The following is a 22,133-nucleotide window of genomic DNA, read 5'->3' on the forward strand; positions in this document are numbered from 1 at the left end:
GAGAGAGAAACACAAGCAGACAGAGGAGAGAGTTTCTCAGTATGCTGGTTCACTCTCCAGATGCTCACAGTAGCAAAGCTGGGCTGGGGCCAAGCTGGGAGCCAGGAACTCAACTTAATACTATACATTTTATCTTCTCAGTTTTCTAGTGAACACTGTATTTAAGGTATTCTGCACTTTTTTTGATGGTGAATTGCCATTCTGTGTTTAAAGAAAATACAATGCTGGTGAACATCCATAATTTTTTGTCTTTGAATGTGTGTGAACTTATTTGTTCTGTAAATTCCCAAACTAGAATTCCTAGATTTAGAAGTAAATGCCTTTAAGATTTTGATGGAAATCACTTCCCAAATGCCCACAACAACTATTGCTTGGCCTTTGTCAAAGCCAAAAGCTTGAAACTGCATCCAGGTTTTCCATTTGGGTGGCACGGACCCAGACCTTTTGTGCTTGAGCCAGCAGTATTTGTGGGGGCTCAACTGATCTAAATCCTACAAGCTTGCAAGAGTAAGTCAGCCTTTATAATTCAGTCTTAGAGATGCTATTCAGGGGCCTTGATACCTTCATGTGTGATCTGTGCTATCAGCATTCTTTAGCCCTTTATGGACTGATCTCTGTCTTTCTAGTCTGTGTCCCAGTGTTCCTCAGTATCTTTAAGAAAGTAAATTTTTAAAAATAAGGTTATTTATTATTTATTTGAAAGGCAGAGTTGCAGAGAGAAGGAGAGAGAGAAGAGGAAGAGAGAGATCCATCTTCCATTGTCCCAACCCCTAGTTCACTCTTCAAATGACTGCCATGGTCAGGGCTGGGCCAGGTCAAAGCCAAGAGCCTGGAACTCTGCCCAGGTCTCCCACGTGAGTGGTAGGGGCCTAAGCACATGGGCCATCTTCCACTGCTTTCCCAGGTGCATCAGCAGGATGCTGGATTGAAAGTGGATCAGCCAAGGACTTGAACCAGCACTCACATAGGATGCTAGTATTGCAGGTGGTGGCTTAATCCATTGGGCCACAATGCTCGCTCCAAGAAAATAACTTAACTCACTGAACTATCTATTAAGTGCATTTTGTCTGGAGTTTTGAAAATTTGCTTAAAATACAGGGTATCACACATACTTAGATTAGCAAATATGCATTTCTCCTTTATGGTCAGAAAAACCTTGTGCAGTTTCTTTAGTCATTTCTTGTTTCTTTTTGTATACCAAATTGTGACCAAATCAATACATTCCTGTTTTTTTTTTTTTTTTTTTTTTTTTTTTTGAGAAGGGAAACTAGAAATTTTCTGAATCCTTGTATGTGTTTTGATGTAATCAGTACCTTTGCATTTAGCAGTCAGAACAGCACTGACCACAGAGTTAGGATATTTCACCCTGTGAACCTGCTCTGTGCTGTAAGTGTAACAGCTTGGGTAAATCACAACACCTCTCTGGCCTTGCATTTGGCTTCCTTCCCTAGATAGCAGCTGATGTTGTTTGCCCACCTTACAGGGTTTTTGTGAGGAGCAAGTAAGATAACAGCATCAGGGGCCGGCGCTGTGGAGTAGCAGGTAAAGCCGCCACCTGCAGTGTCGGCATCCCATATGGGTGCCAGTTCAGCTTCCGGCTTCTCCACTTCTGATCCAGCTCTCTGCTATGGCCTGGGAAAGCAATAGACGATGGCCCAAGTCCTTAGGCTTCTGCACTGGCATGGGAGACCCGGAAGAGGCTCCTGGCTCCTGGCTTCAGATTGGCCCAACTCCAGTCATTGCAGCCAATTGGAGAGTGAACCAGCTGACAGAAGACCACCCCCCTTCTCTCTGCCTCCCTGCCTCCCTGCCTTTTCTTTTCTCTCTGTGTAACTCTGACTTTCAAATAAATCTTTAAAAAAAAAAAAAAACAGCTAACAGCACCAGCAGAATGATGTCAGGAATGTAGTATGCATTCAATAAATATACGTTGTATCACATGTTAAATATAGAAAGATAACTTGGCTGGACATATATTACTTCTTCTTTAAAAACGTAATTTCTCTTAGGTGTTGTTTACAGCTGATAACAGGCAGACCCCCTGCTATTCAAGAGGAGCTAGATCTTATCCAGGCCCTTGGGTGTCTTGAAGAATTTGGGGTAAAGATCCTGCCTTTGCAAGGTGAGTTTCCTACTTGGTAGTAACTTATTTTGCACTGATTTCACTGTGTTCCTTCTTAGTTTTTAAGCCAACTAATAATTGATTATTTAATCCATTAGCAATATATCCTACTCCCTGACCCCATTTTTCAAATGAAATATGAAGTAGAAACCAAAAAGAAAAAATGAAGCCAACATTTCACCATAAATTTATTTTTTGAAGTTTACATTTGTAACATTTCAAAAAAATCACATTAGTAACAGAGCAGTGAGGTATTGAATAGAAACAAAAATCAACATTGGTGATTATGAATATGAGTTTGGCTTACATCAGTTTGGTATACATATTGTTTTTGTAGTTTGTTTTAATTATGTATAATTTTTATGCTTATCTCAGAATATTCATAATTAAGTTTTTTTTCTTTTTAAATAAGCCACAGTAGTTCTTTACATTTTTGTTACTACTAGTGCCATCTTAATATTGCTCATTCAGTCATCTAAATGTAAAAGCTGCGTAGGCACCATTCAGACAAACTCCCTGTTTCGCAGTCTCTTGTCTTTCTGCTTTGTGAGGACAAGGTGTGTTTTACAGTGTGTGAGACCCTACCTGAGCATTTCTGACTACTGGGAGCTAGGTGTTCTGTTGCTTCAGACCCTGGACCTCAGTGTGTCAGGGTGCTTGCCTACCTTCCTGCTCATTTGTCATCATCTGTGTTCCTAACTCTGGACATGTTTGGAACTAAGGGTGGGGAAGGTGGCTATCACTGATTCCTTTCCTTTCTGTTTTTTGGTAATTTTCCACCACAGTTGTCTTTCCTTTTTTTTTTCTTTTCTTTATTTCCTAGTCAGATACTGTTGGCCTGTTATAAGTTCCTTGATGTCTTTGTCTCTGTAGTGTCTAGAGTGGGTAGATCTCAGAGTTGGAGCCAGTACAGAGATGGTCAAGTTTTCATTTGTGATTTTACTGAAAGTTAGACTGCTGCTTCTCAGATAAATATATTAGACTTGAAAAAGGTGATATTATCATCACCTTGAATATTATTATTTGGAAATTTGTACACAATTATAAACATTTGTAAAGCAGCTACAGATACTGTGATTGTTAAATCACTAGAAAATTCTGTTTAGTTGTACTACTCATGATTTTTTTAGGCTCTGTGGGGAGCAATCCGGACTAGACTAAGTTACTCGAATTAAGACTTATTCTATGCATCTGCTCTCCCACAATATGGCGCTGGGAGAGAAGTAAACAGCTTCCGCACAGCTGCCTCCAGTTCAACCAATTAACTGTAGGACTTGCTCCTGATTGGAGAGCAGCGTACTCGGCGTGTGGGCAGCCGAGTTGGGATTGGCGGAGGAGGACTATAAAGGAGGAGAGAGACGGCATGCACCGGGAACATCTATGGGGAACATCTAAGGGAACCCGTGCAGCCCCCGAGAAAGCCGGCCGGCGGTGTGCCGCTCCCCTGCGGAAGTGGGGAATGTGGCCAGGGGGAACTGCCCTTCCACGGAGGTGGAAGGGATAGTAGCCAACCCGGGAAGAACCAGCAGCAAACCCGGGGAGGGCCGAGCAGACAGAACAGCGCAGGGTCCTGTGTCGTTCCTCCATGAAGAGGGGGAGCGACAGGCTCAAAGCATTTTTTTAAAACTTTTATTTAATGAATGCATTTTTACATAGATATGGCTTTAGGAATACAGTGGTTCTTTCCCCCAATCCTCGCCCTCCCCCCAGCTCCCAACCCATTTCCCTTTTCCTCTCCCATCTCCTTCCTCATTATGGTTCATTTTTATTATGACTCTTTATACAGAGGACCAACTCCATGCTAATCATACATTTCAACAATTTGTACCCATGCACACATACAACATATAGAGTACAGTGGGGAAAGAATTTGCAGTCGATTTTCATATTACAATTCAGTAGGGACGGAGGTCCTACATGGGGGAGCAAGTGCACAGTGACTACTGTTGTTCGTTTAACAATTAACGCTTTCAAAGCATCTTAAAGTTGTGAAATTTAATCAGTTACTGAAAAGCATGTTTGATTTATCCTCAAATGTCTTAGACCATTAATTCCTTTCCCCTCAAATGTTTATTTAATTTCTGTTTTTAGTCAGGGGATAATCCAGAACACATTTGTGTGTATTTTGGCTATTTATGTAATTCTAGCAGATTGCTATAAAATAATTTTTATAGTCCCTCAAGTACTATTGAAGTTTGAAATATTAAATTGGTTTAATTTTTATATTAAAAATTAATATATACTGATTTTTGAGAAATATTTTATTTATTTGACAGGCAGATTGACAGAGAAAGGGAGAGACACAGAGAGAAAAAAAAAAGTGATTGATTGATCTTCCAGCTGTTGTTTCACTTCCTAAATGGCCACAATGACTGGGGCTGGGCCAGGCTGAAATCAGGAGTAAGGAACTCCATCTGGGTCTCCCACAAGGATGGCAGGGACCCAAGTACTTGAGCCACCTTCTGCTGGTTTCTTGGGTGCAGTGTCTGGGAGCTGGGTTGAAAGCAGCAGCTGGGACTTGAACCTGTGCTCATATGGGATGGTAGTGTTACAGGTAGAGACTTAACATTTTATGCAAACCCTGAACCTTGATTTTCTGTGGTAATTTATTTGCATTGTTTTTGCTGGTAATATTTGTATATCAGCTGTTGGGTTTGCATGTCTACATCTAAATCAGTTCCCCTGCTGTAGCTTCCGAGATATTTTCTGGCTAAGGAGCGTTTTAAGAAAGACTTTTTCCACGCCTTCACGGCTTTCCCTCTTGGAATACTGATTTGGAGTTTCCTATTAGAAGGACTATCAGACAGCCTTCTGGATGTGGAGTTGCAATATTGCCTTTGTATACTGTGTGTTGTGTTTCTCCCAAGGATACAATTTAGATTTCAACTGCTATTTTTTTTAAATCAGCAATACAGACAAATAAAATCACTAGTTATTAGAAATTTATGGTACAAGTATTTTTATTGTAGTCTGCGTACAGTAGTTTATTTTGTCAGATTTGCTTTGTTTTGAAGCTTTCTTTGCTCACGCTGTAAAAGTTGCTATTATTCATAAGGTGAAAGCTAGTAGTGTTAGCTACATTTTAATTAAGGAGGTAATAACAAAAACAAAAAACCAAGAGCAGAAATAGCATGTAAAAGTGATTCCCTATGAATTAATCTCTGTGAGAGGTTTTATTTATGCTTGTATGTGTATACTTTTCCTATAATTTGGGTGTTTGTATAAATTTTTCTTAGTATTCAAGTGAGCAGTTTTTTTGGTATTTCATCTATTCTACATATTTCCATAATAGAGTAAGTCAGTGTTCTAGACTTGTCACAGTGTGGTTATGACTAGCCTGGAGCTACTCCTGCCTGTTGTTACTAAGTAACTGTGGGCAGACTTCTTAACATTTCTTTGCATTTGAGTTTCTTCATTTAACAAATGGAATGCTAATAAACATCTTGTAGGATTGCTTTATAAAAGTCAGTCTATATGCCTGCAGAGCCTGGGGTATGGCTACGGCTACAGAAGTGTCAGCTGTCATTCCCGCTGTTGTATTTAGAGGTGTCTTCCCAGGGGAGGAGTCTGGGCGGAGCCTCTGCTGGCTCACTTCCCTCCTTCCTTTTTCTCCATTGTTTTCTCATTCTCCCTCTGGTTCTTTCCCTCCATCTTCAGCATCTCCTCTTGTCCTTCCATTGAGAAAACATTAATTTATGCACCTACTGTATTCTGGGAGTTGAAGTAATCAAGCAAATAAAACCCCCTTTTTGGCTTTAAGGAACACCAGGTCTCCTTCATGCGTTTCAGTTCTGGCTCAGCCACTTTGAGCTGGGTGATGGATGGCAACAGTGTCTTTGTATTTCACCTTTCTAGATGGGGATAATAATAAAACATTCCCCATACATCCTGAAAATTTGAGAGTCTTATTAGAGGACTCCATACTTCATAAAAATTTCTGTGAAGGTATCAGTAGTGATATTAATTACAGAAGCTAACATTTGAATTTTATATCCTAAGTGTACTTTATATGTATTCGTTAATCCTCAAAAAAACCCAGTGAGGTAGTAAGTAGTATTATTAGCAGTTCTCAGATGGTGAAATCCAGGCACAGAGAAGGTAACTTCCTTGGGATCACCTGGTGTATCAGTCCATTTTGTATTACTAAAACAAAAAATCTGAGGCTGGCCAACTTTATACACAAAGTAAGTTTATTTAGCTCACAGTTTTGGAAAATCAGGGCCCTCATCGGTGCTGTCAGAGTCCTGGGCAAGGGGAATGTGATATGGCAAGAGACAGGTGCACCTGTATCTTGATTTCTCTCCCTCGTCTAAAGCCAGCGGCATTCAGTCAGGAGGGCTCCACTCTGATATCTATTCTAATCCCAGTCAGTTCTTAAAGACTGTAGTGAGATTAAGTTTCCATTTTCTTAGTGAACAACTCATAGTAGGAACTAAATTTCAACACTTGAACCTTTGGGAAACATGCTCAAACTATGTCCAACCATAGCACATGGTTAGTTAGAGATGGAGCTTGGATTCAAACCCAGGTAGACTGGTTCAAGGCCCTGAGTTAGAAAATGGTAGACAATACTCTGCTAACATAAGTTAGAAAATGGTAGACAATACTCTGCTAACGTAAGGGAGGGAGAGTAAAAGTTCTTTGAGAGGGAATTGAATATGATAATTGCAGTCTGTTGGCATCCCAGTCTCTAAATTTATGTAACATACTTATGTTACTAGTTCTGTACTTTGCTCAGGTTAACAAGGTGACAGAATAATAAACTTAAGTGTTTGGGTGATCCTGTGCCTGGCTGGGAGACTGCCTGCATAGCCCATGCAGGAGGTTAAGTGGTCATGGCACACCATGCCTCCTGGGACCCTAGTCGGGGGTTCAGCACACTGAGCCATACATGTCCTGACTGCTGGTAGGTGGCAGGAGCCCCAGGCACATTTCCTCCTACCCTCACTTCCTGTTGAAGGGCCTTGTAATTGTCAATCAGGTAAATAGCTCCCAGATGTGGCTGGATCATAACCACCTGGAAGGCTACATAGGCTACATGACCTTCAAGCTGATTGGAGAACCTGTAGAGGCACCAGTATCGGCTTTATCCAAAGAATTAGTGTTGCCTTGAACTAGCTACATCCCCTCTGCCTGCCCCATAAAAACTTGTGCCTGATTGTTAATAAACAGACATGTTTACTGAAACTTGTCTCTGGTGCTTCTTGTTGAAGAATGCTGTCTCCCTACCATCCCTATAGTGTGGGCCTCACAGGATGAGCCCACATGAGTGTTTCATTAAACATTCATAAACATCAAGTGGAAGTTTAAGAAAATGATGATGCATTGCTATGTCTGGTTTCAATTTCTCCCTTGATTTTATTGAGCCAGGAAGATAGTGGTTATAGAAGGGAAGCGAACTTACTAGTTATGAAAGTCAAAGCTTCTCTAAGAAGAATGCAAGTTTGTCATCAGTGATGAAAATCCCAGGTTTTTACATATGTAGAATGATGATGAAGTGTTGCTTTGAAAATCAAATTAGAGAATGTAGAAAGTATGTGTGAACTTCTGTGTAATTTAACCCAAGGGAAAGAGCTCATAATATAGTAGCAGATAGTGAGAAGCAGCACCTTACCCTTTTTGATTAATTTATGAAAAAGTTGGAAATATAATGTCTCATTTTTGCTAGACTGTACCATTGCAGAAAACTGAAAAATCTCAGTGGCATGTCATATCGATCTTAGTTCCTGATCAGCACAGCACCACTGTATGAGGCATCCCCATAGCAGAGGGCAGAGATCAATGTTGCAATCCCATGGTGCCACTTAACAGCTTGCTCAGAAGTGGCATATGTCACTTATATCACTTAGATTCACTGCTCTAAAGCTCCTGGGGATAAGCCTCATGTCAGTGGTCAGGTACTTGGGCTACAAATAATTGCAGTGGATAACTGAGAACAGTAATATAGTCTACAGAGGATGTCTTCAGACATACATGTTGGCTATTGTGATTGTGAAGGAAACAAAAGACTGCATATACCTTACATTTGTAATAAAGGCCACACTAGGATGATTGTACCAGTAGTTTTATAAAGAGCCATTCTAATTAAAGGCCTATCTTTAGGAAATTCACACTGAAATACTTAGTAATAAATAACCTAGAATAGATATTTATCTGTATTTGTATGTTTGTGTTTATGTGTGTGTGTGTTGTTTACTGAGAGAATTTTCAAAAAGCCCATGGGTAATGTATCTGATGAAAACACTCTGCATGAGTTTAAAATTTTTTTTACATCAAAACAAGCATCTTTTCATTCAATTTTCCATGAACTTTTTGAAAGCCTGTCATTGAAGGAGGAATAAAGCCATCCTTGTATGATTGCACATGTATTTGTGTGAACAGAGTAAATTCTTAATACATGGTTAATCCTGGTAAGAATTATTGAGGAGTGCTTTGTACTATATTTGCAACCTTTTTGTTACTTCAAAATTAACTTAGAGGTACAAGGCATGTTCTAAAGAGAAGCACCAACTGTGTTCTCTATGTCTGCCACCCCTTACTGGCCTACAAGAACCTTTGAAAAAACAGAATTTGTCAGAAACAGCCATGGATTTAGGAATGGCTAGAACACTGAAGGTATGAACTATGTGTAAGGAGTTAGGTTGAATTCTGGTCTCATCACTTTTTTCAGTGACTGTCGCCAAAGCAGTTACCCTATCTGCACCTTATTTTCCACCATTGAGGATAACAGTAGTACCTGTCTTGTGAGATTTCTCTTTGTAGGATTATTATACAGAAAGCACTTCACACAGGACTTAGGGCAGCACTCATATTAATTTAACATCAGCATTATTACTGTTTTTTGGGGCTAGATTCTCAGGCAACATCATGCTCTGAAAGTTTGACATCTCCAAATAAATACCATTTATTGCTAGAACACACATGATACATCCTTCAATTAAAATATTTTCTTTTTTTTCTTAGTACAAATTGTTTTGATGTGATGTATTTTATTTATTTTTCTGATAGCTTATGTGAGAGGATTAGGCTTATTTTTAGAGAAGAGTTAATAAATAGAACAGTGAGCACTTTGAAGACTCCTACCTTTCAAACTAGTACGATATGGTGGAGATAACAAGTGGATATTTTGAGCATGGAATGGTTTTGGAGGGTGAGGTGTGGAACTGGTATAACAGGAAGTAAAATTAAATGAAGAAAAATTTTCCCTATGTCTTTTTTTTTTCCCTATGTCTTAACACTGTACTTGAAAAGGTAACACATTTCTCCAGTGTCAAAATGATATTTCATTTGATGTACTTTAGAAAGTTGATTAGGAAGAAGCAATCCATGTTGTGCATTGCTTATTTAAAAAATTTTTATGTGTTATAAATGTGCCTTTTATTTATTTTTTATTGATCTGGTGACAAAGGCACTTTACATTTCATTTTATTCCTTTGTCTGATAGTAGGAAGATCAGGACACTTTTTTTTTTTTTTAGTATCCCTGCTAACGAGACTGTATCGTGTCTTCCTTTTGTAGTACGACTGCGCTCTAATCGGATCAGCCTAATTAAGGAGTGTATTTCCCAGTCCCCCACGTGCTACAAACAATCCAGCAAGCTCTTGAGCCTTGCAGAGTTGCTGAGGGTTGCAGGTAAGTCTTTGAGAGAAAAAAAAAAGGCTAAACTGGTAACCCTAAGTGAACCTCAGATGCAACCTTACAGGTTTCAAAAGGATGGGTTGTTTCTAGAAAGTTTGGCCTGTTAAAATACATGTACCTATTTTGAGCTTCTGAAGACAGGTTTATTCAGAATGCCACGAAGGAAATGGTTGTGAAATCTGGAACAGAGTCAGGCTTATCAGCTATAACCAGAAAGGCAGCCTTACCAATTCACAGTCAGTATTCAACTTTGGTTTTACATTTTTTTTTAAAGATTTATTTTATTTATTTGAGAGACAGAGACAGAGAGAGAGGTCTTCTATCCTTTGGTTCACTCCCCAACTGGCCATAACAGCTGGAGCTGAACCAATCTGAAGCCAGGAGCTTCTTTGGGTCTTCCACACGGATGCATGGGCCCAAGGACTTGGGCTGTGTTCTGCTGCTTTCCCGGGTGCATAAGCAGGAAGCAGGCTCAGAAGAGGAACAGCTGGAACTCAAATTGGCACCCATATGGGATACTGGCGCTGCAGGATGGGGCTTTAATCTGCTGTACCACAGTGCCAGCCCCTACTTTTATATTTTTGAAACTGAACCATTTATTAAAAAACTGCAATTGCCATTTGGTTGGGTGATAATAAACGCAGTAACAGAGAAGTTAAATATTTTGCTTAGCAAGGTTAAATAGAAGACTGTGGCTTTCAGGAAAAGCTTTTTCACTATGTTTTATGTTTTTTTTGCTCACATTATTCTGCTTACCAGAGTCTTCTAAAATCTTTTTCCTTTGAACTTCTGCTTATGCTGATCTCTACAAGAATCATTTTCTTTCATAAGCAGTGCTTTGAAGTTATATTATTCTGAGGCACATATTATAGGCTCAAAGATAAAGGGGGATTAGTTTACATTTCTGACTCTTACAGTATATTTAGTGTAAACACGTGTTAATATTTCAAAATACTAATTTCTAGGACTCTTTATTCTCAGGGTCTCTAGTTTTAATAAGTTTTTATGTCAGTATTTCTTCTAATTTGATGGAAAGCCTAACATTAGTATATTTTTTAAAAAATTTAAGTTATCCAAGTTTCATGTATTTCATATATACAGATTTAGGAACAAGTGAGACTGCTCACCCTACCTTCCCTCCAACATTAGTATCTTTATCTTTGGAATTGCAACAGATTTGGAAAGGTGATAGTACTGTGATTGGGGTCAGTTATCAATTGTAAGACATAGTGGACAACTGGAAGGATAATTTGATGTAGCGCTAGATTGATTCCACTTTTATTTATTTGTGCATCTGGAAAATGGGAATGATACCCCCCTTTTTTAAAAATTTTATTTTAGTTATATAAGTTTCATATATACACATATAGGAAAATAGTGATACTTCCAATCCTACCCCTCCTCCAGCCCACGCTCCAATCCTTTTTCCTACTCTTAATTTTCACAAAGATCTATTTACTTAATGATTGTGAAGTTAACCCCATGTTAAGTAAAAGAGTTCAACAAATAGTATGATGAAAAAAAAAAACCACCATTCCTCAACAGAAGAAACAAGTGCTGTAAACAATCATCAAATCTCAAAATGTCCATTTCACTCCAATACATTACATTTTAGGTACTCTGTTAGTTACCTCAGATCAGGGAAAACATATCTTTTGAGACTGGCATATTTCACCAATATAATGGTTTCTAGTTGCATCTGTCTTGTTACAAAGACAGGATTTCATTTTTTTTTTTTTTTTTTACAGCTAAGTAGTACTCCATAGTGTATATATACCTAATTTCTTTATCCAGTAAACAGTATATGGACATCTGGGTTGATTCCATATCTTAGCTGTAATGAATTGTGCTGCAGTGCACATGGTGGTACAGATAAGTCTTTCAGATTCTGGTTTCTTTTCGTTTGGATAAATTCCCAGGAGTGGGATTGCTGGATCATATGGTAGGTCTATATTCAGATTTCTGAGCTGTCTCCATACTGTCTTCTACAGTGGCTGCATCAGTTTACATTGTCACCAACAGTGGATTAGAGTACCTTTTTCCCCCACATCCTCACCTGCATTGGTTGTTTGTTGATTTCTGCATGAGAGTGATTCCAACTGGAGATGAAACCTCATTGTGGTTTTTATTGGCGTTTCCCTGATGCCTAGTGATCCTAAGCACTGTTTTCAGGTGTCTGCTGGCCATTTGAATTTCTTCTTTTGAAAAATGCCTGTTCAAGTCTTTTGCCCATTTCTTTCTGTTTTGTTTAAAGATTGATTTATTTGAACAGCAGAGTTACAGAGAGGCAGAGGTAGAGAGAGAGAGAGAGAGACAGACAGACACAGGTCTTCTATCCGCAGTTTCACTCCCCAAGTGGCTGCAGTGACTAGAGCTGGGCTGATCTGAAGCCAGTACCCTGGGACTTCTTCCAGGTCTCCCACGTGGGTGCAGGGGCCTAAGGACTTGGACTGTCTTCTACTGTTTTCCCAGATCATAATAGAGAGCTGTATCAGAAGAGGAGCAGCCAGGACTAGAACGAGCACCCATATGGGATGCCGGCGCTGAAGGAGGCAGCTTTGCCCACTGTGCCACAGCGCCAGCCTCCTTTTCCCATTTCTTAACTGGATTGTTTTTTGTTGTTGTTGAATTTCTTGAGCTCTCTATAGAGTCTGTATGTTAACCCTTTATCAGTTGTGTAGTTTGCAAGTATATCCTCCCATTCTGTCTGTTGCCTCTTTCCTTTCCTGAGTGTTTCTTTTGCAGTGCAGAAGCCTTTCAATTTGATATAATCCTCTTTGTCAATTTTGACTTTGATTGCTTCTTCTTCTGGGGCCTTTTCCAATAAATCTCTGCCTATGCCAATGTCTTGCACAGTTACCCCAATGCCCTCTTGTAATTTGATGGTATCTGCTCATAGATTTATGTCTTTGATAATGATCCCTTTCTTTACTCAACAAGTTTTGAGAGAACCTAGTGGGTTTTTGCATATAAAAGGATTTTGCTCATCAGGGAAGAATTTCATAAGGATCTTGCTAAGAAAGTTTTTCTGAGATGCTCTCTACATTTCCCATTCATCTAGTGGGATAAATTTCCCTTTTATCTATGTGACATGTTTAAATAGTAGCAGGAATAGCAGTGATTCCGTATGAGTTTTTAAATGTGAAGAATATTCTTCAGTCCTGCAGAATAGCATTTTAATTCTGTTTTTTGGGACCATCTCAACTTGGCCACATTCTGTTTCACAAGATTTAATTTGGAAACTATTTGACAGCTCAGCACAGTTTCATCAAAGATAAGGTCGGGCAGATGTTTGTCCCCATAGTTGAGACGCTGCTTGGACACCTGTACACGGTAACAGCGTGCCTGGTTCAAGCTCCACTTGCAATTCTTGCTTCTACTTAATGTATACCCTGGGAGGTAGCAAGTGGTGACTCAAGTGGTTGGTCTGTACCGCCTACGTGGGAAACCTGTGTTGAGTTCTTGGCCCTGGATTCAGCCTAGCCCAGACCTGACCTAAATGGTCTTTTAAGGGGAGTGATCCAGTAGATAGGAGTTCTCTATTCTCTGTGTATCTTTTTATCCCTGGATTGTAGTATTTAAGCCTGCATTCAAAGCCACTTCTTTGGGGCAGGAATTTGGTCTAGTGGTTTAGACAACCACATCCCACATGGAAGTGCCTGGGTTTTTACAGCCCTTATCTCTACAGCTTCCTGTTAATGCAGATCTCAGAGACAGTGGGATGATGGCTCAAGGTATTGGGTTTCTGTCACCAAAGTGGGAGAACTGGATAGATTCTTGGCTCTAAACTCTGGGATCTGCCCCTGGTCATTGCAGGCATTTGGAGAGTAAACCAGCAGATTGGAGCGCCTTCTGTTTGTGAAAGCAACACAAATAAAATCTTTTGATTGGTTAAAGTGGAAAGTCCTTATGTCACCAGTGGCTACCAGCTTGCCTTGATTCTTTTTCACTGACCTAGTAATGAATTACAGTTAAGAGAGATAAAGCAGGGATCCTAAAGCAAAGCTTATTAAAGTACCTTCCAAGAGAGGAACAAGCCGGTTGAGCAGAAGCATAACCTCCTACCTCCTTTCTTCTTGGTTTAGGGCTTTTTTTTTTAATCCCTAAAGTTTAAGGGTATTGACTGTTGAAGTGGCTGTGATAGTCATGATTGGTATTTGTGACTGATTTCTGGGGAGTTGAATACTTTTGGGCTCTCTGTGCATGCAGCTGTAAACTGGACCTCTTTGGCTTGGCTGAGCTGCCATGTTATCAGGATACTTTAACTGCCAGTTAAATGCAGAGTATGTGGTCTTAAATGTCCCTGGGTGGAGAGCAGGGTCCATGGTTCCACCCTAGAAGAGGGTCTCGTAGCCTTTTCCCTAGTCATTAATGTTTCCCCCTGTCACTAGTGTGTCTGTCTGCCCGGCCCCTAGTTATAGGTTAGGTGGTGGTTTCTGATCCAACTAGTAATTAGTGGAACATTTCCAATTAGTTACGCTTAAGTTTCATTTTACTGTTTGCACTGAGGTTTCCTTAAGTAGGAACCCAGCCCAGTTTATAAAGCTGTCTCAGCCTAATGGCATCCCACTTAAAAGGTTCAATTCCAAATACCACAGGAAAAGTGAGAATTTATTGCCAAGGGGAAGAGGAGGATGAATCGTTACTAAGATGTATTATCAAGAGTAAGGGGGAAATTCTGGCTAAACTGATCTTTACAGTATATAGAGTTCTTACTGAGTGCAATCCAGGGTGACCACTGGGGGATGGGGAATTTGGTCACATTCAAGGGTGATTCTCTACTTGGAGGGTTGAGGGTTATGGCTACACTGACTAAACGGAATTATTGCTAACCTTGGATTCAAGGACATGCCCAAGGTTAGAGCCTCATTGAACTCAGAGGAACCCATCTAGAGTTTGTTCAAGGGGGATAGTCTTTATCATTGTTCTGGATAACACTTATATTTTAGTTCCTAAATACTAGTTGCATTTTTAAGATGAGGCATATTATTGCTTCTTTACCTTCATCCTTTCACTTAATTTCCTAGTCACTATTTCCTGAACCCTTTAATAACCTGTTTTCTGTAGAAAGCATGGGTTTGTTCTCTATTACCTCAGTAATGCCAAGACTGCTCTGGAGGGCTGTGGATCACTCTAATTTTGAACTTTCTGTTTTGGAAATTTTAATTGGGACCTGATATTAATCCTTGATCTCTTAAGAGACTGAGGGCTAATTCCATGCTTCATAAGTAGATTGAAAGGGCAAAATTGCTGTGACCTCTTATCCTCTAATCATTTTAAAATCAATCTAATTTCTGTTTTATTTCTGAATTCATTTGAAAGACAGTGTTAATGAGCTACTTTATAAACTGGTGCTGCCATAATCATGAAGTCATTTGCATATGCTTACAGGTGAAGACCCAGAAGAAAGGCGTGGACAGGTTCTCATCCTTTTAGTAGAGCAAGCCCTTCGTTTCCATGACTACAAAGCAGCCAATATGCATTGTCAGGAGCTGATGGCCGCAGGTGAGTAGACAACTGACTTAACACTTAGCTGGCATCCTCTGTGCAGGACGAGTAATGGAAATGTTCTGTTCTGAAGTGAGTTGGCCTGATTGGTAAGCCAGCCACATTTTGGCTTGAGATAGATTTATGTGCACTGACAAATATGTATCCTTATTTATTAATATATTTTAATGAGCTCAGATGTTATATTTTAGCTGAGATTTTGGTTATTTTCCATTTCCAATTCAAAAGTTCTCATAATTTTTAGAACAATTTTATGTAGAATATTCTAATGCCATTTCATGCATTTTTTATATAAAAAGAAATTTACAACTTTTTGGAGCATCTACATTTTGTGACTATACAGTCAGCATTTGTATTATTTGATAAAAAAAAGTAGTTCTTTTTTAACCTCATGTTGAGAATTTGGGATATAGTTTCCAACTCTAAAATTTTCCATAATGAAATTTGAATTCAAGTCTCTGAAAGTAGATATTTCTGTGGAATAATTTCTAATTTAAAGAACACATTCCCTAGTGTGACTGAAGTGATGTCATCTGACTGTGGGCTCTGTACTATGTAGTCTACTTGCTGTGTTTATGCCTGAAAGTATGAAAGCTGAAACATATCATTTACCCACCATCCTTACCCTAATAGTGAGTTTTGAAACACAGTGCTGCATTTCACAATAACCTTGGGAGCTATATACTAATATTTTGTGTAGATTTGTATGTATAATCCACTGCATATCAATATTGGCCCCTATGAGAACATTTAAAACTCTAGAAAACAACTCAACACTTCACAGCCTCAGCATTAGAAAACTGTTGTCATAAAAAGCTATATAATATTCTGTAATATTAACCAAGTGCTTTTATAATGTCAAGTTCAGAATAATTATGGTTTCTATAAAACATTGCTGTACTAATAAAAAATTATAGAGAGCTTTGTGATAGTTTTGTTCCTATAAGCATTGTATATGAATAAACTTTCATTTGTTTAGAGAAATTATTCTGGATCCAGGGCTTTTTATTTAGAAAAAAAAGACCTACTTTCATGCTGGAACTCCTTCCAATAAGAGTAAAAATGTATTTTAAAAACTCAGGATATGACATCGTATGGGGGAAAAGTCTGCTGGGAGTCAGGGCTGATTCTGTTTTCAGCAGTGCCCTTGGATGTCTCTGGTCTTCTGCAAAGTGAGTGATTCTGGGAGGGCATCTATCATGATGTCTGTTTTTTTTCTAGCACTTTGCTGCTTAGAACTTGCTTTTCAATACAAATGTTACTTAATCCTTTCAACAACCAAAGAGTAAGGTGTTAATACTATTGTCTCTTTGTAGTAGTAAAGAAAGTGTGAAAACTGGTGCTTTCTCAAACCCATGCAAGTGCTATGTAGCAGTGTGGACATACCTTCAAGTCTTAGGGATGTGGCCAGCCACCTTTTCACTCAGCATCAAAGCTCAGTTGATCATATGTATTCATTGCCAGTGAATCTGAGATTTAACAGGGTTTGTTAGAAACAGTTGTCTGAAGTGATCCTGAGCTTTCTGGATGGTAAACCAGCCTCCTCTTTCTTTTCCATCTTTGATTCGTGTGCCTTTGTGCTTATATAAGAATGTGTCACTAGTGACTGTGCCTTTGTGCTTATATAAGAATGTGTCACTAGTGACTGTGCCTTTGCTCTGGTGCCATAGGACCCGAGCAGGAAGCCCTTGCAGTTATCATGTTAGATTGAATATTCTTGCACATTTCATTTTAGTTTAACTTTTTTTTTTTCCTGCCAATTTTGCAGGTTATCCTAAAAGCTGGGATGTTTGCAGCCAATTAGGACAGTCAGAAGGTTACCAGGACTTGGCTACCCGCCAAGAGCTCATGGCTTTTGCTTTGACACACTGCCCTCCTAGCAGCATTGAACTTCTTTTGGCAGCTGGCAGCTCTCTACAAACAGAAGTAAGTGCTCCCACTAAAATAAATCCCAAGGTGTTTGAAGTGCATTTTGTTCAGTGTTTAGAGCTCAGATGTGTGGTCATTTTATTTTTAATGGTAGGAGAATTTTTATTCATAGGAAAAATGAGTTATTATTTATATGAAAGGGATTCAATAATATTAGACTATAAAATAGTGTTGTTGATTGACTACCATAAGGAAGAAAGGTGAAAGACCGGTTTGAGTAGAACAGAAATTAATATTAGGGAATAAATTATTGAATATATTGGAGTAAGTTAAGACAGGTGAGAAACCACAGAAGGGAAAGCCAGTGGTAGAGCTATTCTTTTAGCTGTCTTTTGGAAACGGAGCCTTTTGGAGGTAGGCTTTGCTCGGGGAGCAGCTATATTTCCTAAAATTCGCAGAGTTGATCTACACAGAGGAGGGGCATCCTCTTGAGAAACACTGAAATATGTGAGGAGACGCTGGAGTTCACGTTTTCGTCTCCTTGGCATTCATTCCTTTGCATGCTAGGCTTTTCATAGTTGATTCCCACTTCTGAAACTGTTTCGTGCTTATGCAGATGTTCATGAAGTACTAAAGATAGCCTGTTAACAAAAACTGTTCATTGTGATTATTTTTTCAAAATAGTTCTTCTAAAATTTCAAACCTATATATAGGGAAGAGAGGCAAATTTTAAAACGTAACTCCTTGTAATATATAGCCCATTCTTGTTTCAGATTCTTTATCAAAGAGTAAATTTCCAGATCCATCCTGAAGGAGGGGAAGCTGTCAGTGTTTCGCCGTTAATGAGTAAATCACTACAAGAGGTGAGTTTAGAAGAGAGAGAGAAGAGTTTGGAAGGTGGCCATGTGTGGAGTGAGAGGGGATCACTCTACCTCGTTTTGTTTATGTGTGTGGAGATTGTGTGTGGAGATTGATTTTCTCAGCAGGTTTTTTGTCGGTGAAATACAACATTCATGTAGAGAAGTGCACAGGTGTCCAGATTAATGTTACTGTAACACATTCATGAAGTTATCACTAGATCAAGAATAGCACATGACCAGATTTCTTCCAAGTCTCTCAACACTCATCAAAATTTTTTATTTTATTTTTATATTAGGTGTATCCTTCTTGAAAATTCATCAGTACTCATGAGCTGTCTAGGACTTTTACCTCTGATACCAAGATTGTTATGTGGAATTTGTGCATGGAATTGGGACAAAGATCGCTTTTTCCCAGAGTAGAATATGTGTAACTGCTCCATTTGCACAGATTTTTCTTTTATATTAAAATTCAATTTGATGAACATATATTGAATACACCTGTGTACCCCCTCTTTGGTGCCAAATGATTAGAGAACTTCAGAGAGATTTGTTGTGTGACTTGTTGCCTTTGTGGAGTTTTGCATAGCCATCCTGCAGTGATGGCTCAAGGACAGCAATGAGCAATAAACCTGCACTGTCTGGCATGCTACTAGTCAGATGTAACTGCTGAGCACTTGAAGTAAGGTTCACACAACTAAGCAATCCAACTTTTAATTGTGCTGAATTGTAATTAAATTAAATTTGAAAATTCACATGAGGCTACTGCAGCCTTACCAGACTGGAGATCATAGTTGTATAAGACCCCATGTTTGGTGGAGGCTTATATTTGGCCACCACCACTGCTGAGTGGGTTTTTTATTATTGCTTTCCATTCAAATGGAAGCCATGGCTTTTTGCAGGGGCTAGTGTGATGTGGATATATTATGTCTTTGGCATGTATTTTTTAAAAAGTTTGTTTTTATTTAAGAGGCAGCAGAGTTAAACAGAGAGACTGGGGAGCAGAGGGAGGAGGAGGGGGAAGGGATAAGGGAGGAGGAAGAGGAAGAGGAGAGAGGGAGAGAGACAACCTTCCATCCATTGTTTCACTCCCCACATGCTTGCTGCAACTGCCGTTGAGCCAGCCTTGAATTTGGGGGCCAGGAACTCTGTTGGTTCTTCCACATGGATGGCAGGGGCTCAAGCACTTGAGTCAGCATTTGCTGCCTCCCAGCATGCACTTCAGCAGACACAGGATGTGGGAGCCAGTGTAGCCCACAGTGCCACAGTGCCCCCATCTGGGGTTTTGACTTGTGTTTGTTCTGATTAGTAACGATTAGATTTTTCCTCCTTGAATGTGAAAACACATTAAATCTTCTGATGTTTTCTCCATGGGATTCAGAGCAGTTCTAATAGTAACCAGCAGTCTCTAAGTGTACTTTGTGTTAGGAATAATTGTCTTTCAGGGCCCAATTAAAGACTTCCTAGTTTTCACAAGATCTTCTTTATCCCAAGATTTGGCTGTCAGCCCTCTGCAGTGTCCAGGCACATCCTTCTACCCGTCTGTCCAGCGTCATCTCTGGCCCTGCCTTCAGAACGTGTGCTCTGTCACAGTTGGGAACTTCTCAGCATTCTCTGAGTAGACACTCTCCACCTTTGGTGTGAAAGTATTCCTGCAGTCTTCTCTCTTCTTGTTTTGTGCTCTCGTAATCTTTCTTACCCTTTCGATGTGTTTCCTTGTAAAGTTTTCCTTGAGTTCTGTTTGCTCTCGCTGTTTTCTTCTCATTCTGTTTCAGCACTCTGTGGTGTGGAGTGATACTGTGTGATAGCTGAGCTAAGTTGTTTTTGTTTTTCCTCCCTTCAAAGACTTCCTGTCATGGTGACTACCTAGTAAAGGTTTCATAAGCTCATTTGGAAAGGCCCATTTCATGATGATTAGTCTGTGGTAGAAATAATCTGGGAAGTGGATTTTAGCCTAAGAATATAAGGAATTTTCTGTTAAGTTCATCAATGTCTACTGTGGGGGCTACTGAGATCCTGTTATGATTTAGCTAATATAAGGGTTGTGTCAATTCTGTAGTCAGTGTCTTTCTGCTGAGCTCAGCTCCATGAGCTTGCTCTGAGTCTTTATCCTTTATGAAATCTAGGGAAAACCTTTGTGATTTTGAGTTTCCTATTGTCTGCTTCCTAGAATTACAAAATGTCAGCCTGAATTAGAAAGTGTCAGCCTGGCCACGTGGTGGACTCTTCTTTAGAGCAGTCCAGTGGTGATACTGTAAATGGGCACATGCAGCTCCCTTAAAATCTGTCAGGAAGAGAAGCAAGCCACCAGCCATCCTGCACCTGTCCCACTTTGCAGGGAAAAGGAATTCTTGTGAAATGACTATCTTTTGATGGTTGCTCTCCACCACTCTTCCTTAAAAGCTTTCCGGTCTTCATTTACTCTGTTCCAGCCAGTTGTAATGGATCTAGATCTCATGAAAAGCTAATTCTAATGCTCAATGAATGCATTATGACTTTTATTCATGAAGCACATTTCAGAATGTTATAGCTGCTATTATTAGATTAAAATATAGTGCTCAGATATAATGCCGTGTGTTACACATTAACAGTGGATGTAATAGCCACATTAAATTATGACTCATAAATGAGAGCTGACTTTGTGTGTAATCTGCTTAATGCTTAAGACTTTCATTACTTCCGTTGTGAACATAATGATTTTATTTATATATCCAAGCAAGGTAGAGATGTAATTGCTATGCAGCAGCACTTACAGTAGTACAAGTGCATCCTACAAATTTGAGGATATTGCTGTTTTCCCTTTGTTTATCCATAGAACAAAGCACATCCTTTGTGAATACCAAAATAACACATTTGTAGTTTCCTATTAATGTTTAGTTATTATGTATTTTAGGTGAAACAGTATTCTACCACTTAGAGTCTATTAACATTTTGTTAGCCTATTATTAGTTATATCATTTAGCCAATGGTGTTTTCCCCAGATAAATCTAATTACAAATAGAAATGGATTATATACAAGGTTCCCATTAAAAAATCATTTTCACTATGGGAAAACTTGTTACGAGCATTTTAAGTGGATAGAGATTTATATGACTGGACTAATTAATGTTTAAGACTTGAGCATGGTTTAAGCATAGAGCTCCTTTGAATTTATAAGTAGAGATTGTCTAGAAATATTTAAATAAACGTGATCAAAATGGCAGTTCTATTTCAATATGATAGCCAGCATTTTTTTTTCTACTCACCAATTAAGGGACATTTGGATTGTTTCCACTTCTTTGTTGTTATGAATATTGTTCCTCTGAACATTCATGTATAAGTCTTTGTATGGAACTATGTTTTGATTTCCTTTTCTAAAAAAAGATTTATTAATTTATTTGAGAGACAGAGTTACAGAGAAATAGAGAGAGAGGGAGGGGGAGAGGGAGAGGGAGAGAGGGAGAGGGAGAGGGAGAGGGAGAGGGAGAGGAAAGGAGGGAGGGAGGGAGGGAAGGAAAGATCTTCCATCCATTGGTTTGCTGCCCAAATGACTGCTATTGCTGGAGCTTGGCCAATCCAAAGCCAGGAGCCAGGAGCTTCTTCTGGGTCTCCCATGTGGATACAGGGACCCAAGCACTTGGGCCATCTTCCTCTGCTTTCCCAGGCCACAGGTAGGAAGCTGGATCAGAAGTGGAGCAGCTGGGTCTTGAAACAGAGCCCATGTGTGATGCCAGCTCCGAAGGCTGAGGCTTAAATTACTATACCACAGTGCCGGCCCCAAGGAGTAAAATTACCTTGTTGCATGGCATTTTTATATCTACACTTGAGGAGACTGCCAAGCCATTTCACAAAGTGCCTGCATATTTTTCATTCCCGTCAATAATGTATTAAAGTTCCAATTTTTCCACATCGTAGCTAATGCTTTTTATTAGCTGGATTTTTAAAAAAAATTTTTTAAATTTTTATTTATTTGAGAGTAACAGTTATAGACAGTGAGAGGGAGAGACAGAGAGAAGGTCTTCCTTCCATTGGTTCACTCCCCAAATGGCCGCAACAGCTGGAGCTACTCTGATCCTGAGCCAGGAGCCAGGAACTTCTTCCCAGTCTCCCATGCAGGTGCAGGGGCCCAAGCACTTGGGCCATCTTCCACTGCTTTCCCA

At 39.4% G+C, this 22,133-nt stretch overlaps 1 protein-coding gene across 2 annotated transcripts in view; it reads left to right on the plus strand.

The window, feature by feature from the left end:
* NBAS (NBAS subunit of NRZ tethering complex) overlaps positions 1-22,133 on the plus strand; it is a 459,817-nt gene that overhangs the window by 219,016 nt on the left and 218,668 nt on the right. For both annotated transcript variants that reach the window (XM_070069748.2, XM_089327834.1), the window contains 5 exons: positions 2,010-2,122; positions 9,641-9,754; positions 15,152-15,265; positions 17,037-17,194; positions 17,911-18,000. In XM_070069748.2, the coding sequence (XP_069925849.2) occupies positions 2,010-2,122; positions 9,641-9,754; positions 15,152-15,265; positions 17,037-17,194; positions 17,911-18,000 (589 nt within the window). The remainder of the gene's footprint in view (positions 1-2,009; positions 2,123-9,640; positions 9,755-15,151; positions 15,266-17,036; positions 17,195-17,910; positions 18,001-22,133) is intronic.

This window comes from Oryctolagus cuniculus, chromosome 2 (genome assembly GCF_051225735.1).
Source record: "Oryctolagus cuniculus isolate XC-2025 breed Fujian yellow rabbit chromosome 2, ASM5122573v1, whole genome shotgun sequence".
In the NCBI taxonomy this organism is placed as follows: domain Eukaryota; kingdom Metazoa; phylum Chordata; class Mammalia; order Lagomorpha; family Leporidae; genus Oryctolagus; species Oryctolagus cuniculus.